This window comes from Notothenia coriiceps, unplaced genomic scaffold, assembly GCF_000735185.1.
Source record: "Notothenia coriiceps isolate Sejong01 unplaced genomic scaffold, NC01 NC01_scaffold00037250, whole genome shotgun sequence".
In the NCBI taxonomy this organism is placed as follows: Eukaryota; Metazoa; Chordata; class Actinopteri; order Perciformes; family Nototheniidae; genus Notothenia; species Notothenia coriiceps.
In genome coordinates this window covers 15133274-15154484 of record NW_011369951.1, presented here as the reverse complement: position 1 = coordinate 15154484, position 21211 = coordinate 15133274, and the positions used below count along the sequence as shown (strand labels likewise).

The window sequence follows — 21211 nt, the reverse complement described above, 5'->3', positions numbered from 1 at the left end:
CCCTATGCACACTTCCAAACCCAAGAGCTGGGCGGCCCTTTTGGAATTTCTGGGGTTTTAAATCAGAGCACTAACCCAAATATTTGGGATTATGATACATTTGATCTTTACCATGTTTGGGAAATTGGGAGTGCTTAACCAATCTTATCAGTATATCTTTACCCTTTGTGTTGGCATATTGATAGCAATGTTTCATAGAATTGTAATAGTCATAAAGTGCACTTAATTGGATAAAACCTTTGCCCATGATTTAAAAGTAAAGCGTCATAGACCCTAAAAAATAGTTGGCTCTGATAGCATCACTATTTCTTAGATTAATAATGGGTTTTATATTTCATGTTTTATGTCTCCTCTGCTGACAAGACATTTTTAAAAGACATTTTAATTTAAAATGCTTATTCATCTTTATACCCTAATGTTATTTTCGTCTTGTGGTCTTTTGTCTTGAGGGTCAGTATTGCTCACACTCGGGCGGGTCGTCTTGAGCTCCGGTTAAAGCCCTCCCCTCTTGCAGGCTGCAGCGGTGTGCTCGGGTATAAAAGCAGCGCGCTCCCTCTGCTCGGCCTGGTGCACCAGCTGTGAGGAGGCAGCTAGGAGCAGAGAGTAAAACAAATCAGACCCTTCCAAGCTAAACTTTAGTTCTGCACGCGCTTCTTTTGCAAAACTTGCTTCGTTAACTTGCTTCGTTTTTTTTCTTCTTAACCTTGAAGTTCTTACTTTTCTACAAAATGACCGGTGGCCCGCTGACAGGGTTGCTGGTTGCGCTGTGCGTCAGCAGCGCAGTCCACGGATTGCCAAAAAAGAGCAAAAGACAATCCGGCCAATATCAGGTGTATCCAGAGTTCCGGGAAGCAGCCGCCGTTACTACAGGTTGGTACAAGGATTTCCATCAAAAATATCAAACATTTTTTAGTTTAATATCCTGAATGTAAAAAAAAAAAAATGTTTCTTTCACTTTTGTCATTCTTTGTGATTTAATTGATCCAATTTAATGTTGGCTGCTTTTTTGTTTACGATTAGCCATCATGCACATATTTAATGGAAGGTTTAGGGTTTTGAATGCTTAATAATCTTTGTCATAATCCATGTATTTGATTTTCTAGTCGGCTGTGAGGAGAATGGTCGCTCATACAGACTGAACGAGCAGTGGGACAAACCCTACCTCGGCAGTACCCTGGTGTGCACCTGCAATGGAGCAGCAGGCATCAAGTGTAAATCTAAACCTGCAGGTCAGTGAGAAACCGACCCATACAGAAATGTCTTAACACTTCCACATCTGGAAAAAGATTTACAAGAGTTATTGGCTCCTTGCCACTTGTTTCAGAATGTTGTGTCAATGTCAACACCATGACTAAAACACCAGAACTAAAAAACACTTGGGAGCACTCAGCGCTATCAACACACTCTTAACATTATTCCTCTGTTGTTCTCTCAGTGGAGGAGTCCTGTTATGATAAGTACAATGACCAGTCTTACCGGGTGGGTGAAACCTACGAGAGGTCAAAGGATGCGATGATATGGGACTGTACCTGTATCGGTTCTGGACGTGGAAAGATCAGCTGTACCATTGCAAGTGAGTAACCAGAATAATGAAATACCTGTACTTCAAAAAACAATTGTAAAATATTGTCCTAAATCAATTAAATATTGTAATTCAAATCAATTTAAGCGTGTTGTATTTCATTCAAATTAAAAGCTTTTTAGATTAATCAAGATATTTTCTTGACAAAACAAGAGGTAGGTATTTCCTGCTCCTTACATGTATTAGAAAGAAAAAATGACATCATGATTTTTTAATTAAATGTTTTAAGCAAATTGTATTAATGACTGCATATCAAATTTGAATGATGGATATGTGTCATACTGAAAGGCCAACACTCTAGAATCCATCCAAAAATCTCTCAAAGCCCACTTATTCACTCTAGCTTTCAAACTCTGATCAATACCCCCCTCACACTATACTCGCACTTGGATTAGGACTACTGTTTTTATTTGGTTCTGTTTCTGATTGTATGTAAAGTGTCTTTGAGCATTAGGAAAGGCGCTATATTCAAATCCAATGTATTATTATAGTGCAATCATTTCAAAGAAATGCAGCTAAGTATTTTTTTTTTCTCCACAGATCGATGCCATGAAGGTGGGAGCTCTTATAAAATCGGGGACACTTGGAAGAGGCCTCACGAGACGGCTGACCACATGCTGGAGTGTGTGTGTCTTGGAAACGGAAAAGGAGAGTGGACCTGCAAACCTGTGGGTGAGTACTTTGACCTGATTCATTTAAACGTGTGGGGTGACCAGGACGTGAACACCAAAAAAGAATTCTGAAATACAGATAACCCTAACACTAACATGCAAGCTTTTATATGCAGCTGCCATCACACAATCACACAAACTTACTGACAGGGTCATTTCTCAGAAGCATGACTGAGTTTGATAGTATTGTCAATATTTGAAAACAGTCAAGGCAAACAAGGTGAGCAAGAGAGCATGCCCCTCCTCTTTTGCCCATCTTACACCACAGCTATTGATTTTCACTTGGTTTGTTTTTCCCATGTGGTTTAGCAGCTGTGATTTCAAGTGATTTCTTACTGTGTCTTGTAAACTACTGCAGATGCAATACATATTCTGTTTTTTGTGCAGCCGAGCGCTGCTACGACAACAACGTGGCATTATCATACGTCGTGGGGGAGACCTGGGAGAAGCCGTACCAAGGCTGGATGATGCTCGACTGCGCCTGTCTAGGAGAGGGAAATGGACGCATCACATGCACCTCAAGGAGTAAGAAGAGTGTAGACACACACATGGACACACTTTTAAATTCTTCAGTATTGGCTGTTGACCATTGTTGTCCTCCCACCAGACCGTTGCAACGACCAGGAAACCAAGACGTCCTACCGTATCGGAGACTCATGGAAAAAAGCGGACGCAAGTGGACACACCCTGCAGTGTCAGTGCTTAGGAAATGGTCGCGGAGAGTGGAAGTGTGAGAGACACAACGCAGTCCGAAGTGAGACTCAAAAACTCTTTGCTCAAGGTTACATTTGCTAAAAGTTTTAAAAAACTTTTCTGTGATCTTTTCTGACATTCATCCTTCTTTCATTCTGTTTGGTGGCATACAGCCTCAGCTGCTGTCGTGTTGACCCCCGACCATTCGTTGACTCTGCAGCAGCCTGAGCCCCCCATTGAGGGGACGTGCCGCACCGACTCAGGAGCCGCCTACTTCGATGGACAGCGCTGGTTCAGAAGCCAGGGCAACACGCAGATGCTCTGCACCTGTCTGGGCAATGGAGTGAGCTGCCAGGAGTGGGGTGAGTGAAAGCAGGGGTCTCTGTGAAGAAAGAATAATAATGATAAAAAATGTGGGATCCTTTATGTTTCTTGTTGGGTTTCTTTGACATTAAATGCCTTTTAGAGCGCCAGATTCAAGTCACAACACCCACCATAATCACCATTATTAGATGCATATGGTTTGTCTCCGCTGTAATTGCCTCATTCTTGACTTTCTTGACTCTGTGCAGAGTCCAGGAAGCAGGAATACGGTGGGAACTCTGACGGCCAGCCATGTGTGTTCCCGTTTGTGTTCATGGGAAGGACCTTCTATTCCTGCACCTCAGACGGACGCACGGATGGACAGCTCTGGTGCTCGACAACCTCAGACTATGAGAAAGACCAGCAGTACTCTTTCTGTACTGAGAAGAATGGTGAGAATTAGGAACAGGGATTTCAACCTGGGCTTGACCATTGTTTTGGTTTTGTAGATATACTGGGCTGACGTTGACCTTTTATAAATACAGCCATTGCCTGTCAAAATCATATTTAATATTCCCTCTCAATATCTTGCCTTGAAAAAGTCTGTAGAAACTGCCATAGAATTGTATTTATCATCAATCAAAATATGTTTTTGTTCATTTCTGTTTGAACATAAATTCCTTTTACACTTGATGTTCCCACTTAGGAATTCGTGAATATTTATACATTTTGCTATAACAACAACAACATCATATTGCAAGAATTGACAAATCTATCACAGTCCCCAAAATATAAAGAAGACATAACATGGCATTATGGATATATTATAAGGTGAGATCTCCCTGTCTCTATTCCAGCCGTTGTGGGAACCCGAGGTGGAAACTCCCATGGTGCCTTGTGCCACTTCCCCTTCCTCTATAGCGGCCGCAACTACACCGACTGCACCTCTGACGGGCGACGTGATAGCATGAGGTGGTGTGGCACCACCCACGACTACGACACAGAGCAGCGCTTTGGATTCTGCCCCATGGCCGGTGAGTGTGTGTATTTTTAGAGACAGTATCAGAACAATAGCTTTGAAATGTCTCCAGTTTACCTTCCCAACATAAAAGGAAAATAAAAGGTGTTTAGGAATAGTTTTAGGAAATACACTTATTCACTTTCTTTCCGAGAATTATTGATACCTCCTTAAATATATGTAGGTAAATATGGACCTATACAGCCAGTACATGACAACACTGAAAACAGGGGGAAACGGCTAGCTTAGCTCTGTTTAAAGGCCCTGTATAACAAAAAAGTGAAAGATACAATTTGTATAAATGCTAACATGCTATGGAGATATTTCCTTTGTAGGAAGAGTAATTACTTTTGACTTATTACATAAAGAGGGCTGATACTGGCCTAACTGAACCAAAAGTAATTACTCCCCCCCACGGTACCGTTTCTTTTTTATTCATTCTTATTTCCTGTCTTTCTTTGTGTAGCCCATGAGGAATTATGTACCACCAACGATGGAGCCATGCACCGTGTAGGCGACAAGTGGGACAAACGCCATGATGTCATGGGTCACATGATGGAGTGCACATGCGTGGGCAATGGCCGCGGGGAGTGGAGCTGTGTCGCTCACTCACAGCTGAGAGGTCAGAGAGCTAACTCCCATTTGGACTTGAAACAAAACTGTTGTCCTAAAGCTTAAGTTTAAAGTTGGTTTTCCTCCTTTATCTACGTATCCAGATCAGTGTATTGTTGATGGCCTGAACTATGATATAAACCAGGATTTCTCCAAGCGCCACGACGAGGGCTACATGATGAACTGCACCTGCTATGGACAGGGACGTGGTCGCTGGAAGTGTGATGCTCTCGGTGCGTTTATGTCTCAATAGCTCGGCTGATGATGATTTACTTTTATAGGAAAACGACCACCCAATCCTACTTTGTCTCATCCTATCTCTGCTGTCTTCCTCTGTTTTTAACTAATAGATCAGTGCCAGGAGCCACAAACCAGGACCTTTCACCAGATCGGAGACACATGGGAGAAATCCATCCATGGCATCAACTACCGCTGTTATTGCTATGGCAACGGGGTTGGAGAGTTGAGATGTGAACCCCAGCAGACAAGGCAAGGTAAGAAAACAAATCCTCCGTGCACCATCGCTTTAAAGTCGCTTTCCACTTCAACTGATCTGTTTCTGCAGAGTCCACATGGTTGGAATATGCTGGTTCAAGTTTTTATATATATCCCAGAACAACAAACATGATGGAAAAATCGCTAGAAGATTTTAACCAGTGCCCTTTTGATGGATCTTGTATACTTAAGACATGATACACATATATACATATCAAGAGTTTTAATGGCTTTCACTTAAATATCTCTGATGTCCATTATGGATTTACTATCATAAGTCCACTTAAAGATCATAGGAAAAAGGAACGGCAATCAGATTGCAACTTCAGCTCCATTTTAAATTCTATATTTTTGGACGATCCATTTGTTATAGTTGTGATAACCCTGGTCTTAATTATGGGGTGAGCGACCTAAATACTAAACCCCTGGCATCTACCAGATAACATGTATTATTAAATTGGATTATTTATTCAAATAATTTTTCTCTTATCTAATTTGGAAGTATTATTGACTTTAAAAGTGAATTAATTAGCCTCTCAGTTCTTTCCAGCAGATGGTCAGACATCTTTTTGATCTTTATTGGTGTTATCTCTACTTATTCAACCCTCCTACGTTGCCCTCATAAAGTTCAGGTTTGTGGAGAGAAGCGGGGGTTTGGTGTTTTTTCTCTACTTTGAAGTTACCAAATGGAAAAGTGCTTGCAAATCAAATCACCCCCGTCTCTCCCTTTTAATCTTTGTAGTAGGAGAAGTTTTCCTCCCCCGCCTGGTGTTTTTCTGCTGACCTGCTGAGGAGAAAGCGATGCTGGGCTGGGGAAGGGGGGGGGGTTAAACAAATACTGCCTCCAATATCTCCCTATAAAGTTGCTTAATGTGGTACTTTGTACTGAAGCACATTGTGTATCCTGAAACAAGCATTGACCTCAAAACCCTGCAGTTGCGACATTTATCTCACCATGATCAAAGCTGTGTGCTTCAGATAGTGAAGCTTTATGTTAGCTAGGTAAACTGTGATGAATATAGTGACCCAGTGTTAGGTGGGACTGTAAGTTCAGTGGGTTTTTGAGCAGGTTTAGCAGTGTCTGGTGGTTTGGTTCTGTCTCAAAACGATGAATCCATATGAAAGAGTCTCACCAAAGAGTAGCCAACTTTCACCCCCACTCGCTAAAGGTCACACTGTTACATTGTGTGTGAGTTCTTTTTTCTCTTTGCTAATAGCAGCTTTGTTCTCGGTCTCTCCAACTCTCTCCTGATGTCTTCCCCTGAATATTCTCCTACTAATGCTGCTCTAACTCCTCAGATGGCCACAGACCTGTGCAGGTGATCATCACAGAGGCAGGAAAACAGCCAGACTCCCATCCCATTCAGTGGAACGCACCTTCATCTGTGCAAATTACCAAGTACATCCTCAAATGGAGAATTGTGAGTCCCCCTTTTTATATATTGACTTAGTAAAATAAAGTATGTTTTTTTTTTTAATGAATGGGTTGTTATAAATATTCAGACAGGTAGTATTAGTAAAGGTGAGCAAACAGTCAATTGCTTTTGGTAATGTTGACTAAACTTTTGAACATGAACAGACTATGAGATTAGAGGTTACATTAACTCCCCTTTACAGTCTGCATGCACCAACACACAGACTCCAAGGAAAACATCTCCCTTCCTGGGATTTTGTTTTCTTACACATTTTTTCTCTCTTTGAAGACCTCGAAAACTAACAAGCTGGCTGAAATGTTTATGAAGCTTACATTTAATTCAAACTGATTTCCTCTGAAGGGGGTTGTGTATTTTAGAAATAAATGTTACTTAACGCCCTCGTCTGGCTCTCCCGCTGAGAAAGCTTTCCGACAGAGCGCAAAGCCAGTCTAAATACCGCTAAAGCAGGAAATGGCAGTAAACGAGTCCGAGCCAGAGTCCAGTCCAAAATATACAGACTACCATATAAAGTCCTAATTTTAAGACTTATTCCAGTCAATTCTCTGCACATAATGCTTTCTATTCAGCTTTATCATATCTGTGCTTTCATTTTAACGATTTACACATGCCTAAAGTCTAAACATTGAAATAACCAGTTGTGAAAATATCTCACTACAGGCTACATCTAGTAGCTGTTTTTGCATAGCATATTTCATGTCAGGCCAATTGATGCTTCAAGTAAATGAAAACCTGACCTTCATCACCTTTTATTTTTGTACCTCTTGTGGTAGAAACAAACCAATTCACCCTGGAAAGAGGTCAACGTCCCCGGCCACCTTCAATCGTACACCATCAGCGGGCTGCGTCCAGGCATCACTTACGAGGGTCAGCTGATCAGCATCCTGCGCTACGGAAGCCGCGAGGTCACGCGCTTTGATTTCACCACCACCCACGGTTCCTGTGAGTAGACTCAAGCAGTTAGTGACCTCTCAAGGACACAGATCTAAATACATTTTCACAGGAACATTATATCCCTTTTTCTCTCAAGTGGAAACATCGGAGGGAGAGACGACCGCACCTCCTGCAGTGGTGGACACTTCTGAGTCCGTGACAGAAATCACCTCCAACAGCTTCGTTGTGTCCTGGACATCAGCGTCTGCCACCATCTCTGGCTTCCGGGTGGAGTACGAGCTCAGTGAGGATGGGGCCAAGCCCAAAGTCCTTGGTGAGATAATTTGAGCATCACTGAAACCTTCATTATGTCTCATGCAAATGATGAATGGATTGATTCATTGGCATGTTCTTCAGTTGAGGTTCTTATATATCTATGGAAACCCTCTTTCAGATTAATTTTGTATCACTGATTCGTATAATAACTAACTTTGTATTGGTGTCTCCAGATGTTCCTCGCACGACCTCCTCTCTCACCATTGGTGACCTCCTGCCAGGACGCAGATACAACGTCAACGTCTACGAGCTCCCGAATCAGGGACAGCCAAACCTTATCCTGACGACCTCCCAGACTACAGGTGGGAGAATCCCTCTCCTTCTATTTGTCATGAAAACAAATGTCAGGACTATCCCAATTTTGGAAATTTTCAAACATGGTGCAAAGCGACCAATTTTCATCTTCTTTCCCTTCTGTAGCTCCTGACTCCCCAGCTCAGCATGTGGTCGATGAGGTGAGAGAGTCCTCCATCCGAATCAGCTGGACGAGGCCTCAGGCTCCTATCACCGGTAAAGAGCATGTCTCTGTTTGTCTGTTTACAAGTGATTCAAATTCGTCGTTTTTGATGTAGAGATCCATTTTATTGTCTCTGTGCCTGCCAGGTTACCGTGTGGTGTACACTCCATCTCTGGAAGGCAGCAGCACTGAGCTGAATTTACCCGACTCCGAGACCTCCGTGACCCTGGCTGACCTTCTCCCCGGTCACCTCTACAACATCAGCATCTACGCCGTGGAGGAGGACCAGGAGAGTGAGCCTGTTTTCGTACAGGTCAACACCGCTGGATCCCCTCTCCCAGGTGCACATTTTTAAATAGACATATATCTTTCAGTTGATAAAAAAAATTATATTCATAAAAATGCCTCATAACTTAAGCCAATGGAAAGATGTTTTCCTATTAAAACATTCACAGTACGTTTGTATGTTATTTAAAATCTCAGTTATTCTTTTCTTATTTAACGTTATCTTCTGGCCGTCATATGGCAGATTAGGACTACACACAGAGCTAAAGATTCCTTATAGGGCCGGAGAGCTTAAGGCAGCGCTCTCCACTGTTTTGGAAATACTAAGCTTGACTAAACATTGCTATGTCAAACTATGCTTTATTGCTTCAGCATAGTAATATCTTCTTATCCTTATCACAGTCTGTTATGACTTTTTTATTTTACCCTGTCGTGGCCCCTGAATGACCTTTCATTAGTTCACGGTGGGCTCAGAAACAGGCACATGAAAAACAAACATGCATGTGCAGCTGACACAGAGACACACACACACTTTCTAAATCCTCAGTTTATCTGAAATATATACATTCATCTTTTAGATATTTTTACTGTACTTTATTTTTCCCATACAGTACATATAAAGCTTAAGGTGATTGCGTTGAGGCGTTCTCCTAACACAATGAGTACAACATGATTAAAACATTGCTACATCAATAGTGATGAATAACTCCAAAGGATACTTTAATAAAGATTCTGATTTTACCTTTTTGTCTATCAATCTACCTCTTCCTCTCACAGAGGAGGTCCCGGCTCCCACAGACCTGACGTTCTACGAGGTTTCAGACATGAAGATCAGCATCACCTGGACCGGTCCACCCAGCGAGGTGACCGGTTACAGGGTCCACTTCACCCCCGTTGCTCCCGATGGCTCTGAGACGAGGGTCCTGCAGTTGCCTCCTTCACCCAACGCATATGCCGATATAACCCATCTCCAGCCAGGAACAGTGTACCGCTTCTACATCTACGCCATGAATGGTGGATCGGAGAGCCAGCCTCTTGTGGCAGAAAAGTCTACCAGTAAGTATTGTCATGGACAAAGGAGCTTGAGTTAGACGCAGAGGGATTACAATAAAAGATGAGACTTTCTTTCATACACATGTTTTTTTTTCTTTCTCCCCTCTCAAGAACCTGATTCGCCCACCGATGTGCGTTTTACTGACATCAGGCCCGATAGTGCCGTGGCCATCTGGGGGGCTCCCCGTGCCATCGTCAGTGGTTACCGCCTCTACCTGAGCATTGAAGGATCCAGCCCCATAGAGAAGAGGATCCCTGGCAGGGTCACCCAGTTCCCTTTGAAGAACTTACGCCCAGAAACCCAGTACACTGCCACCCTGCACTCTGAGCTGGACAATGACCTCAGCGAGGGCGTCACTACTTTTTTTACCACCGGTCAGTATGAAAACAATCAATACATCTGCAAATACATTTTTGCAATGAAATTAATTGTATTTCTGTCTTTTTCCTCCCAGCTCCCCAGATGGGAAATAACCCTGCTTTCAGCACTGAGGTCACTGATACCTCTATCATCGTGACCTGGATACCTGTCCGCAGGTTTAGCTACAAGGTAGAATCCTTTTTTATCATGTCCAAAAAACTTACTTCATCATTACACTTAGAGATAACCTGGTCATAATCAGACTTAATGTGTATGAAGTGAAAGGGGACACTAGAGTGACATGAGTTTTGTCAGTATTTTGTTTGCAGCTGGTCATACTTCTCCTAGAGGGCCAAACATTAACACTCAAAATGAAGATTTAGTGTCTTTTGCAGTGGTATATTTACTGGGTTTGCCTTTGCCTCCTTCTCCCCAGCTGTCTGTGCTCCCCAGTGTGGAAGGCGAGTCTCCCAGAGAAGAGACCTCTGAAACTGGAAGTGTTTATATTCCCGGGCTGATCCCTGGAAATCAGTACATCTACAGCGTTCAGCCCATCTTCAACGGACGCAACCGTGGAAAACCTATTACCCGCACCGTTGTGACTTGTGAGTACCCAATTCCGAGAATTTGCAAATGTGCTTTAGTTGTAATATTGCACATGTATGCCTCTCCATGTGAATTAATTCCCACACAATGCACAGTGCAATGATTCCTCCCACCAGAGTCTAGTTCTAGTTCTAGTTTATGAGTTTGGCCATGATATGTGAATTTGTTTCGAACTCATGCACATTTTGGTTACTGGCCACTGGCATTGCCACATCCCCTTTTGGCATGAACTCAGATCATCACAAACATACACAATTTCAGCCTCCTAGGGCAAAAACCTTGGCCAAAGAGTGGAGAATGTTCTGTCGACCGACACGAAGAAGTTACTGCTGCAATGAAACAGGTTTCACATACTTGTGTCATAATCTTCTATCCTTTGCTTGCAGCCCTGTCTTCCCCCACTGAACTCAGAGTACAGTCCAACTCAATCACAGGAGATCTCATCGTCTACTGGGTAGCTTCCAAAACCCCAGGTAAATATTGACTGTGCTCCCTATGCACTGCCAGCACATTGAATATTGCCAAGTCTAGACCCTGGCCTTTGGATGGTATTTCTTTCCACGAGGACAAATGATTCTTCCCAGTATTCCCTTTGGGATAATACATTTCAGGAACATCTTGAAGTAATGTTTACCTATCCATTTTTTCAGGCATCACAGGATACAGAGTGACGAGCACACCTACCGACGGCCAGCGAGGAAACACCCTGGAAGAGTTACTCCGAGCTGATCAAACCTCATTTATGCTGGAGAGTCTGAATCCGGGTACTGAGTACAACATCAGTGTCTTCAGTACCAAGGGCCATTTGGAAAGTGTGCCTATCTCCACAATTGTCACACCAGGTAGGGGCCAACAGGAAACCATTGAAAACATGTAGATAGGCCTCAAAAACACAACTCTGTCCAAAGTAAAGACTGTTGTGTCTGTGTGAGAGAAAATAAAGATTTGTATTTGGGTGAAAGGGCTGAGTTGCGATCAAACAGCAGCTAACTCCACCTGTCATTACAGTTATATTTTCAGTATTCTCATCCTTAGAATGTATTCTTCTTCATCCTCACTCACTTTAGTTTGAGAGATGCGTAATAGGCTAAAGGGTCCATACAGAAGCAGAGTTGGGCCATCATTTATTATATTTTTTTACCAAGAGCAACTCCTATACAAAGCACATTCTTTAATGCAGCTTTAATGATCATAACTTATAACTAACCTCTCATTGGTATAATGCATGGGGGGCATGTTTATTATTTAGAATTAACTTTATTTTTTGGAGCATGCAGAGAACAGTTTTATTAATCATCACTAAAATGCCTTTCTTATAAGTCCACTGTTAATGTTTATGAACTTCAGTTATTTGTATTTATATTTGTTTTGCATGGCTACAACTCTGGATCTCTGACTGCTTTATTTGGGAATGAAATGAATGTGTTTGGTATAACTAATGCAATATCTCTAATTATGCTTGCACTTTGCAACTGGCCTAACCCTTTCAGACATCCCCACACTGAGACACATTGACTTTGTCGACATTACTGACACCACCATTGGCCTGCGTTGGATCCCTCAGAACTATCCAACCACTTTTTACAAGATAACCGTAGTGACCTCAGGCGAGAGCTTGCCAATATTTCAAGATATGGCGCAAGAATCTGCTGGTTATTACACGGTTCGTGGTCTGGAGCCGGGTGTGGACTATGACATAAGTATCGTCACTGTTACAGAGGAGGGGGAAAGCGAGCCAACCACATATACAAAGCAAACGCATGCTGGTGATGTATCTCTTTTACCCCATCCATGGGAAGGGCTGGGTTTTTTTTTTTATGTGAAAACTGATGAAGCCACATTTACAAACCTTTCAATAACTCACATGACTAACTCAAACACTACAGTACATATCAGAAATGTATCACTTTCATAATATTTTCTTTCCAACATCCTAAATCAGCAACCACTTTCTTTTTCCTGTGATGGCTTTAACTTTAACCTCTCTTTTTTCAGCCATTCCAGCTCCCACCAACCTGCAATTTACAGGGGTTGGTCCTGACAACATTAGGGTGACATGGACAGTTCCCCATGCTGCCACAGCCAGCGACATCTCTCGGTTCATCATCCGTTACCACCCTGTAGCCACAGACGATGACATCAAGGAGGTTAATGTTGGCGGAGCCACCAACACCTTCCTTCTGGAGAGTAAGACTATCTGTTTAAACCCATCTGACAGAAAGCTGTGTTTAAAGCCCAAATGAAGTTGGCTTCTTTGCAATGCTCCACGTCAATCCATTCTAACGGTGTACCCATCTCTATTCCCATATAGACCTGCTGCCCAACACTGAGTACAGTATCAGTGTTGTATGTGTGTACGGGGAGCGACTGAGTGAACCAGCCACAGGAACTCAGAGGACAAGTGAGTATGCCAGTGGTTTCTAACGTGGGTGAATGATATGGGCATTTTCATTAGAGTTTAATCCCCCACAAAAAATGTTTCAGGCATATAAAAAAAAAAAAAAAGAGAGAACGGAAGCAAAATAAAAAAATCAGGAAATAAAAATAAATAATAAAATAAAATAAAAATCAGGAAATTATTGCATCATTTTTTTCTTTTAATAAACAATAACAAAATATATATAAGGCAATAAAATACAAACCTATAATAGATAAACATGTGGTCATTTTAGCTGCGGTTCCAATGTTTGTGGGTAAACAACCCACTGATGTCGCTGTAGATCTTTTGCTTTGGTATTTTTTTAATGCAATTCATTGCTTGTTATTTAAAATGTCTCTCCGTTACCTTTCAGCTGTGGACTCCCCTACTGGCTTGGACTTCTCAAACATTGGCACCAACTCCTTCACCGTTCACTGGCTGGCTCCGACCGCTAGTATCACAGGTTACCGCATCCGCTATTCAAAAACGAGTGGTGGGCGGCCGAAAGACGAGAAGCTTCCCCCGACCAGGAACTTCTTCACTTTGACTGCATTGACACCAGAGACAGAATATCTGGTATATGTGTATGCTGTCACCCACGATCAGGAAAGTCAGCCTCTGACTGGCACACAGGCCACCAGTGAGTTTATTTTCTGATTTCTAACACCTTTATTTTTCTCGAATCTTGATCAGAACTATTCATATGTGATTTTATAGAATGTATTTATTATAAGCCTTCTTCCTGTTCTTATCCTCTCCAGTCTCAGATGCTCCAACAGAGCTGGAGGTAACATCATCCACCCCGTCCACCATCACTATCCGCTGGGAGGCCCCCTCTGTCTCTGTGAAGAACTACAAGATCAGCTATGAAAGCACAAGTCTGCACAACACTTTTAATCATTTCCTTGTTTCCTCTTAACCTCAACTGTTGTCGGAATCTAACACGTGACCCTTCTTCAATCTAGGTGGCGAGGCTCCCCAAGAGTTTATAATCCCCGGCACTCAGACTACTGCCACCATCACCCGTCTGTCACCAGGCACTGACTACACCATCACGGTCTTTGCTGTTACAGGAAGGGGGGACAGCCCCTCCTCCAGCACCCCGGTCTCCATCATGCACAAGACTGGTACAGCAACATGAAAAAAAAACAGTTCCTGGGGGGAAAAGAAAATGTTAATGGGTTAAACTAAATCTAAAGCTTGTTATATGTCCACCTGTCTCATAGATACCGAGCCCCCCACTAACATGAGACTGACAGAAGTGACTGACAACGCCCTCACAGTGCGCTGGTCTCCTGCTCAGGGACCAATCAAAGGCTACAGAGTCACTAGTGTCCCCAAGAATGGCCTGGGACCCTCTTATTCCGAGGTGGTGGCCCCTGGTAAGACAGGCCGGAAAAAGAAAACATTTTATAACTTAATATTTTTACCAACACAGTATCATCGTCTTATTGGCTCATTTTATTCATGTCTATTACAGCTCAAACTCAGATGACGTTCTCCGGTCTCATGCCCACTGTGGAGTATGTTGTGAGTGTCTATGCGCTGGGCAATGATGGACAACCCTCCTCCCCTGTGGTGGATAATGCTATCACTGGTAAGTTGGACTCAATTCAGTAAGAGCTGATCAAAACAACTGTTCAGAGTGGAAATTAATTTCCACGTCTTGCATTTCTCCTGCAGCCATGGACCGTCCCAAGGACTTGACCTTCTCTGAGATAGACTCCAACTCCATGCGCATCACTTGGGAGAGTCCAGACGGCACGGTGACATCATACCGTGTCCTGTACTCCAGCTCAGAGGAGAGCGAGAGGGAGCTGCGTCCAGCACCCAGAGGTGACCAGGACACCGTGTTGCTGAGAAACCTTCTCCCCGGGACAGAGTACACTGTCAAAGTCATCGCCCTGCATGGTCGCACACCCAGCACACCATTGGTGGGAACCCAGGCCACAGGTAGAAATACACCAAAAGCATCCACATAATCTTGACCTAATTCATTTGTTCCTTGACTTAACTTTTGTATGCATTTTTGTTGTCTTAGTGATCCCTGCTCCAACCAACCTAGTGATAACAGAGATCGGTCCCTCCACCTTCACTGTATCATGGCGCGGGCCCAATGCACGCCTCTTAGGCTACCGTGTGGTCGTCAACCCAAAGAACATCAATGGCCCCACCAAAGAGATGAACGTTGCGCCCGACAGCACGCGTGTTGTTGTACCAGGCCTCATGGTAACAAGAGTTCTTATCTCAGCATTCACATGGGTTTATAGTCAGTCAGTGAGTAAATATAAACTGTATGGCTGTGTATCGTAGGTGGCCACCACATACCAGATACATGTCTACGCCCTGAAGAACTCTGTCACCAGCAGACCGCTGGAGGGCGAGGCCACCACACAGGAAGGTAACTGGCTGCTCTGTAAAAATGAACACGTCAGGGTACACACACCTTCTTAATCATCAAATTCTTTCAACGACTTATCAGAACCAATTCTTCTAAATTCCCATCGAAGTGTCATTTGAGACATATATTTGGGTAAATTATTGTTACCAATAGACAATGGCATCCTTATGACATTTCCCAGGACAGCAAAACAGTATATTGTGTAAGTTGAGCAATACAATTATTTACAAGTTTGAAAGCTAAGTGAAATTCCCTTACACTTTTATTCTTGCACAAAATGAACACATCCAAGCACTATTAATGTTTTTTTCCACAAATACTCATGAATTTAAGGACCTGTGAAAAGCATTACCCATCATCAGTCGTTACCCACTGCTTTTTCCCCTCAATGCAGATGTCAGTCCTCCTCGACGTGTGCGTATCTCTGATGTGAAGGATACTTCTTTCACACTGACATGGCGCTCAAAGGGGGAAACCATCACTGGTTACCTTGTTGAAGCATCGCCCAAAAGTAGCCCCCACCCCACCATCAGAAAGAACATCCCAGGAGATTCAACCGATTACACTCTGACAGGTACACTACATCTGACTGCTAAATACAACTTAAAAGCTGGAAACAGTTTACACATTTTACATGTTTGGAAGTGTGATTTCACTGTTTCATGTTATTCTTTTGTTTTTTTAAAGGTCTCCAGCCCGGCACCGACTACTCTGTTAACCTGTATACTCTGAATGGCAACACACGGAGTGACCCAACTAATATAGTCTTTAAAACAGGTACTACACAAATCTGTGTGATGATCTCTCTGCTTCATTGGGAATACATTTCTTCATAATTTGAATTTATAATCAGATTTTTCCACATCCAGAAATGTTTACAGTTTAATGTGAATGCAAGCAATGTTAAAGAGAGAGAGGAAAAAAAGAAGACACACAATGCTTTAGTTAATGCAGGCACACTAGAGAGGGAGTGAGTTTACCAAGTCTTAAGCTCGGCTGTTGAGTTGCTTTGTGGGCAATTAAGGAAAAAGGAAAACTTAGTTACAGAATAATGAAGACAAGGTTGTTGGAGTGCACCATTAAATTGGTAGAGTACTATTTTTAGTCAGTTCTTAATCACATCAACAAGTAATCACATGATCTAACATTTTTATATAATTTCCTTCATAGCTGCACCGGTGGTCCAGGCTGCCACGGCCCTGCAGTTTACGTCTTTGACCCCCACCTCCATCTCCTTCACATGGCAGCCTCCTGCCACACAGATCACAGGATACTACGTCACCTACGAGGTGTCAGGAGGAGCACCACGAGAGCTCATCCCAAGACCCCACCCGGGGCAGAACTACGCCACCATTTCTGGTATGCCATGTCAACTGAACAAACCAAAAAAGGTTTTAGATTGATACAAATTCAGAGAAGGATGAAACCTACTTATTCCACTATATGATACATTTGTTCTCTTTCCTCAGGCCTGAGACCATCCACAGAATACATCATTAAGATCATTGCCATCCAGAACACACAGAGGAGTACACCTCTGGCTGGCAAAATCAGGACTCGTGAGTATTAAGACTTCTGTCTGTACAGTGACGAATGTATTGAATTTAAATCATGTCATAAGCGCCAATATAAACACATTATGGTCAAACATCCTATCAAATGTAAGGGCTTGAATGGCAGCTTTAATCTGCTTAGCTCAATCAAAATGTTTCGCTGCAACTGCTCAGAGGTCTTGAGATAAACTGTGCCGTCAATCAGCTTTAGGGTTGTAAAAGAATAATACTTTTTTATTTTATTTTTGAATGCTTCAGAAAATGCCATTCAAAATATCATGTGTGTCCATAATACTGCATTAAGACATGCTGCCAGTGAGCAGTAACCCAGCAATGCTGCATATCTGTCGCCTCCTATTGGCTGAGATATGTTACTGCAGCTCTGCTTTACCTCCCCCTCATCTAACCTGCTTGCTTCCCTAACCCCGTCTCTCCTGCACAGAACCAGAGTCCTTGCTTCCCCTGCCTCTACCCCACCACCCAGGAGGTTATGATGACAGGCTGGATGTGCCTGAACCTGAGTTTGACAACACAGTACAGGTAGTGGGCAACAATGGCCAGGATGGGAATAGTGGTCAGAGCCAGACTGTGGAGTACACAGAGTACAACAACAACAACAACGGAGACAACAGAAATAATGGTAACGGTGGCTACCCACTGTCCCCCTATGGGCAAGCTCGTGAGCCCCTGGTCTTTGTGCCCCTTCCTGATGCAGAGGGCCGCAGACTGCCCATACTGAAGCTCAATGTGCCCATCGGCACCACATTTGGAAACGAGACCGGAGTTCCACAGGAAGCCCAAACTCAGACCACTCTTTCCTGGAAGCCTTACAAGCAGAGCAACGCCTACATAGTGTCCTGCCATCCCCTCACTCATCTTAACGAGAAGATGTTCCAGGTAAGAGACAAGGGGAGTGGTCTCCAGTCCAGGCCCTCATGCAATCTGAGCAATATTTACTAATCATATTAGAGGAATTCTGTAATTTTATGTAGACAAACCTCATCCCTCTTTATTGTCCAGGTCCGCCTGCCAGGCACAGCCACCACTGCGACCCTGATAGGATTGTCCCCCGAAACCAACTACAATGTGATCGTGGAGGCTCTGATGGGGGCGCTCAAACACAAGATACTGGAGCAGGTCGTCACTGCTGGAAACACAAGTAAGCATCCTACTCAGTTCAGTTTGATAACCAGTGAACTGAGGGTGGAGAATTTAGTTAGATAAAGATACGGCTTGCAAGTAAATTACTTGAATCACACACTCAGTTCCCGCACAACTGACAAAGAGCTCAACTGAAGTGAGAAATAAATGGAAATGATTCAGTGCAAAAAGAATAGTTGGCAAACAAAACAACAATAAATCCTACAGGAACTGCTGTGACTAAACTCATGCCAATAATCAAGGGTCTATCTAAAGATAAACCTCAGTGATAGAAAACCAGGCCTTATTTTTATTAAACACAGGCTTTAATTCAAGTTCCCCTGTCCCCTGGATATGAACGGTTCTCTTGCTGAAATACAATTTGTATTTACTACATAAATCAATTTTACAAAACCTTTTTTTAAAGATTTTACATTTTGTCTTTTTAGAAATATGACTATCATTTTAAAAAGTAACCAGATAAAGACCATCATGGTCAACATAAAGAGGGGTTGTGGTTACTCTGGCTGATCAATATTTAAATAACTAGCGGCTTAAAAACACATTTTTCTTATATTTATCTCATATCTATCCTCTCCCATCTTTTATCAGTCACAGAGGGAGTGCCCTCCGATAAGGACTCCTGTTATGATGCCTTTACTTCAACCTACCATGATGTTGGCAGTGAATGGGAGAGGATGTCAGAGACAGGCTTCAAGCTGTGGTGCACCTGCCTGGGAATGGGGAGCGGCCACTTCAGATGTGATTCATCAAGTAAGTTTTCAGGATATTTGTTTTTCCTGGTAGGTACATTTGCATAGCTCTATTAGAATATATTTCACTTGTGTTGTCAAACTATCGTCTTCTTCGTCATTAGAGTGGTGCAATGACAATAACAACAACTATCGCATTGGAGAGAAGTGGGATCGCCGCAACGAAAACGGTCAATTATTGAGCTGCACTTGCTTGGGAAATGGCAAAGGAGAGTACAAGTGTGAACCACGTAAGGCCTCTTAATACCCAAAGATATATATTTTACAACCGCCTCAAAAAGATGTAAAGGATGTGAATGTTAACGTGAATGTACCCTCACACAGATGAGTCGGTGTGCTACGATGATGGCAAAGCTTACCAGTTGGGAAACCAGTGGCAGAAGGAGTACCACGGGGCCATCTGCACCTGCACATGCTTTGGAGGACAGCAGGTACGACACATCAGCCTCCCATGCTTTTGGTCTGATGTTCAGCGATATGTATATTGACTCGTGTTTTATTCAGCGAGTCAATTTAAGTATGTTTAAAGGAGGCTTGTGTTTGTTTGGTCGAATCAGGGCTGGAGATGTGATAACTGCCGCAGACCAGGTGGTGATGTGGATGCCAGTCCGCTGCAGCCTGTTAGAGTGGGCAACACAGTACGCGTGAGTGGAAATCATATCAAATTATTTAAATGTTGTATTAATCAAGATGTAGCACATGGAATTTTCTTGACACCATTTTTTGTCCCAAGACTGTGCTTTTGTCCAAAACTAAATCAAAAAAATGTTTCATTTCAAAGACCATCAAATTAATTATCCATATTTTCTTTTTCAAAGCTTTTGTCTCATCATCTCTTTAATAAATACAAACTCAATAAATGACCTCACCTGAAACTAGTGAAGAGTGAAAAAAGATTTGATGAAATTACAGAATTATTTGTACCTTGACTGTACCTCTTCATCTCTTCCTGCAGCAAATCCATTGCCCCATTGAGTGCATCCAACCGGCCTTGCTGGCAGACGCACACGTTCCTCTGGAGTAAAGGACCGGACACTTGATTGGATCCCCAACCTTCCATTCTCTGCACTGTCTCACATTTTTAAAAGCCATGCTGTCTGCGACTAAACTAACTGCCCAATGATTAGCCAAAGACTGCCCTGCTTCCTGATCAGAGTGATCCGCCTCTAAAGCCATTCTCTTCACTGTTGAGTCTCTAAAGACTCGCCATTTTCTTTTTGTATTCCATACTTCTGTCAGATTTATATACTCTTCAAATTGACATGTTTTACATTTTAATATTCAGAAACACTTCCTAATCAAAGAGCAGAAATAGTCTGAAAGTAAGCACTGTGTTAAAGAATGTCAATGTAGTTATTAACAATGTTTAAATTGTCCATGAAAATGTGCTTTTTTTGTAGCCCTGCTGTTACGGAGGGCTCGCACTGTGTGTGATTGACACATTCTGATTCCTAATGTCTTTTTACTAATGTTTCCTTTTAATATCATCGTGTGAATGTGTGGGAACTGCAATGTGAGAACTCTTCTATTTTTGTACTTTGTTGTCCGTGCCTACCTTTTGACAAAAATAAGTCCCTTATTTTAATAAAGCTGGAGAGATCCTGAAACCTAAGTGTTCATTTTTTGTATTAAATATAAACAGATTTAGCATTATTTACAAAAGTGCTTGCTAAAGACTTCACCCCTCCAATGTCCGCTATTGAATACAAAGGCCAAAATTGCGCAGTATGAAGACCAACTAATAAATGTAATCAGCCAAGGGTTTTCGAGATATGTAGTAATTAGAGCAGATCAGATTCAGGGGTTAAAAAATAAATTTGCCATAATTGTAACATCTTAAAGTGTCCCTGTTATGTTAATTTTCAGGTTCATATTTGTATTTTGTGCCTCCACTGGGAAATGGTCTTTATTTTTCTCATACTGCCTGGGCTGCAGAAACCTCTTTTTCCCCATCTGTCTGAAGAGTCCACTCTGCTCTGATTAGTTAGCTGGCCAGCTCTGTTGTGATTGGTCAACCGATAGAGAAATCCCCAAAAATTATAATGGGGCCCGTTCAAACTAGCTGAAGTCAGGTGATCCCCAACATCATTAACCATTATTGTCTGTACAAAATATAACAGAAAGATACTTGTTTAGATATTTTAAAT

At 42.5% G+C, this 21211-nt stretch overlaps 1 protein-coding gene across 1 annotated transcript; it reads left to right on the top strand.

The window, feature by feature from the left end:
- The first annotated feature begins 561 nt into the window (after positions 1–561).
- fn1b (fibronectin 1b) lies at positions 562–20676 on the top strand. The gene is made up of 45 exons (XM_010796462.1): positions 562–870; positions 1104–1229; positions 1436–1573; positions 2123–2254; positions 2641–2778; positions 2861–3007; positions 3120–3308; positions 3519–3701; positions 4107–4283; positions 4734–4889; positions 4984–5112; positions 5230–5373; positions 6674–6795; positions 7581–7749; positions 7838–8014; positions 8190–8318; positions 8437–8526; positions 8620–8814; positions 9536–9814; positions 9923–10186; positions 10267–10361; positions 10609–10777; positions 11165–11251; positions 11429–11620; positions 12774–12965; positions 13090–13179; positions 13571–13837; positions 13959–14075; positions 14163–14324; positions 14424–14579; positions 14678–14794; positions 14881–15150; positions 15239–15426; positions 15511–15598; positions 15993–16172; positions 16286–16375; positions 16769–16957; positions 17068–17157; positions 17594–18048; positions 18172–18310; positions 18904–19065; positions 19169–19294; positions 19389–19495; positions 19622–19708; positions 20020–20676. The coding sequence occupies exons 1-45, from the start codon at positions 729–731 to the stop codon at positions 20086–20088; spliced, it is 7110 nt and encodes a 2369-aa protein (XP_010794764.1). The 5' UTR covers positions 562–728; the 3' UTR covers positions 20089–20676.
- Positions 20677–21211: the final 535 nt, after the last annotated feature.

Bases quoted from the DNA above. Each gene is read 5' to 3' on its own strand.
- fn1b (XM_010796462.1), top strand. From the start codon at position 729: ATGACCGGTGGCCCGCTGACAGGGTTGCTGGTTGCGCTGTGCGTCAGC. The intron at 14,580-14,677 runs GTAAGACAGGCC...TGTCTATTACAG, and splicing joins TTCCGAGGTGGTGGCCCCTG to CTCAAACTCAGATGACGTTC. The intron at 16,173-16,285 runs GTACACTACATC...GTTTTTTTAAAG, and splicing joins AACCGATTACACTCTGACAG to GTCTCCAGCCCGGCACCGAC.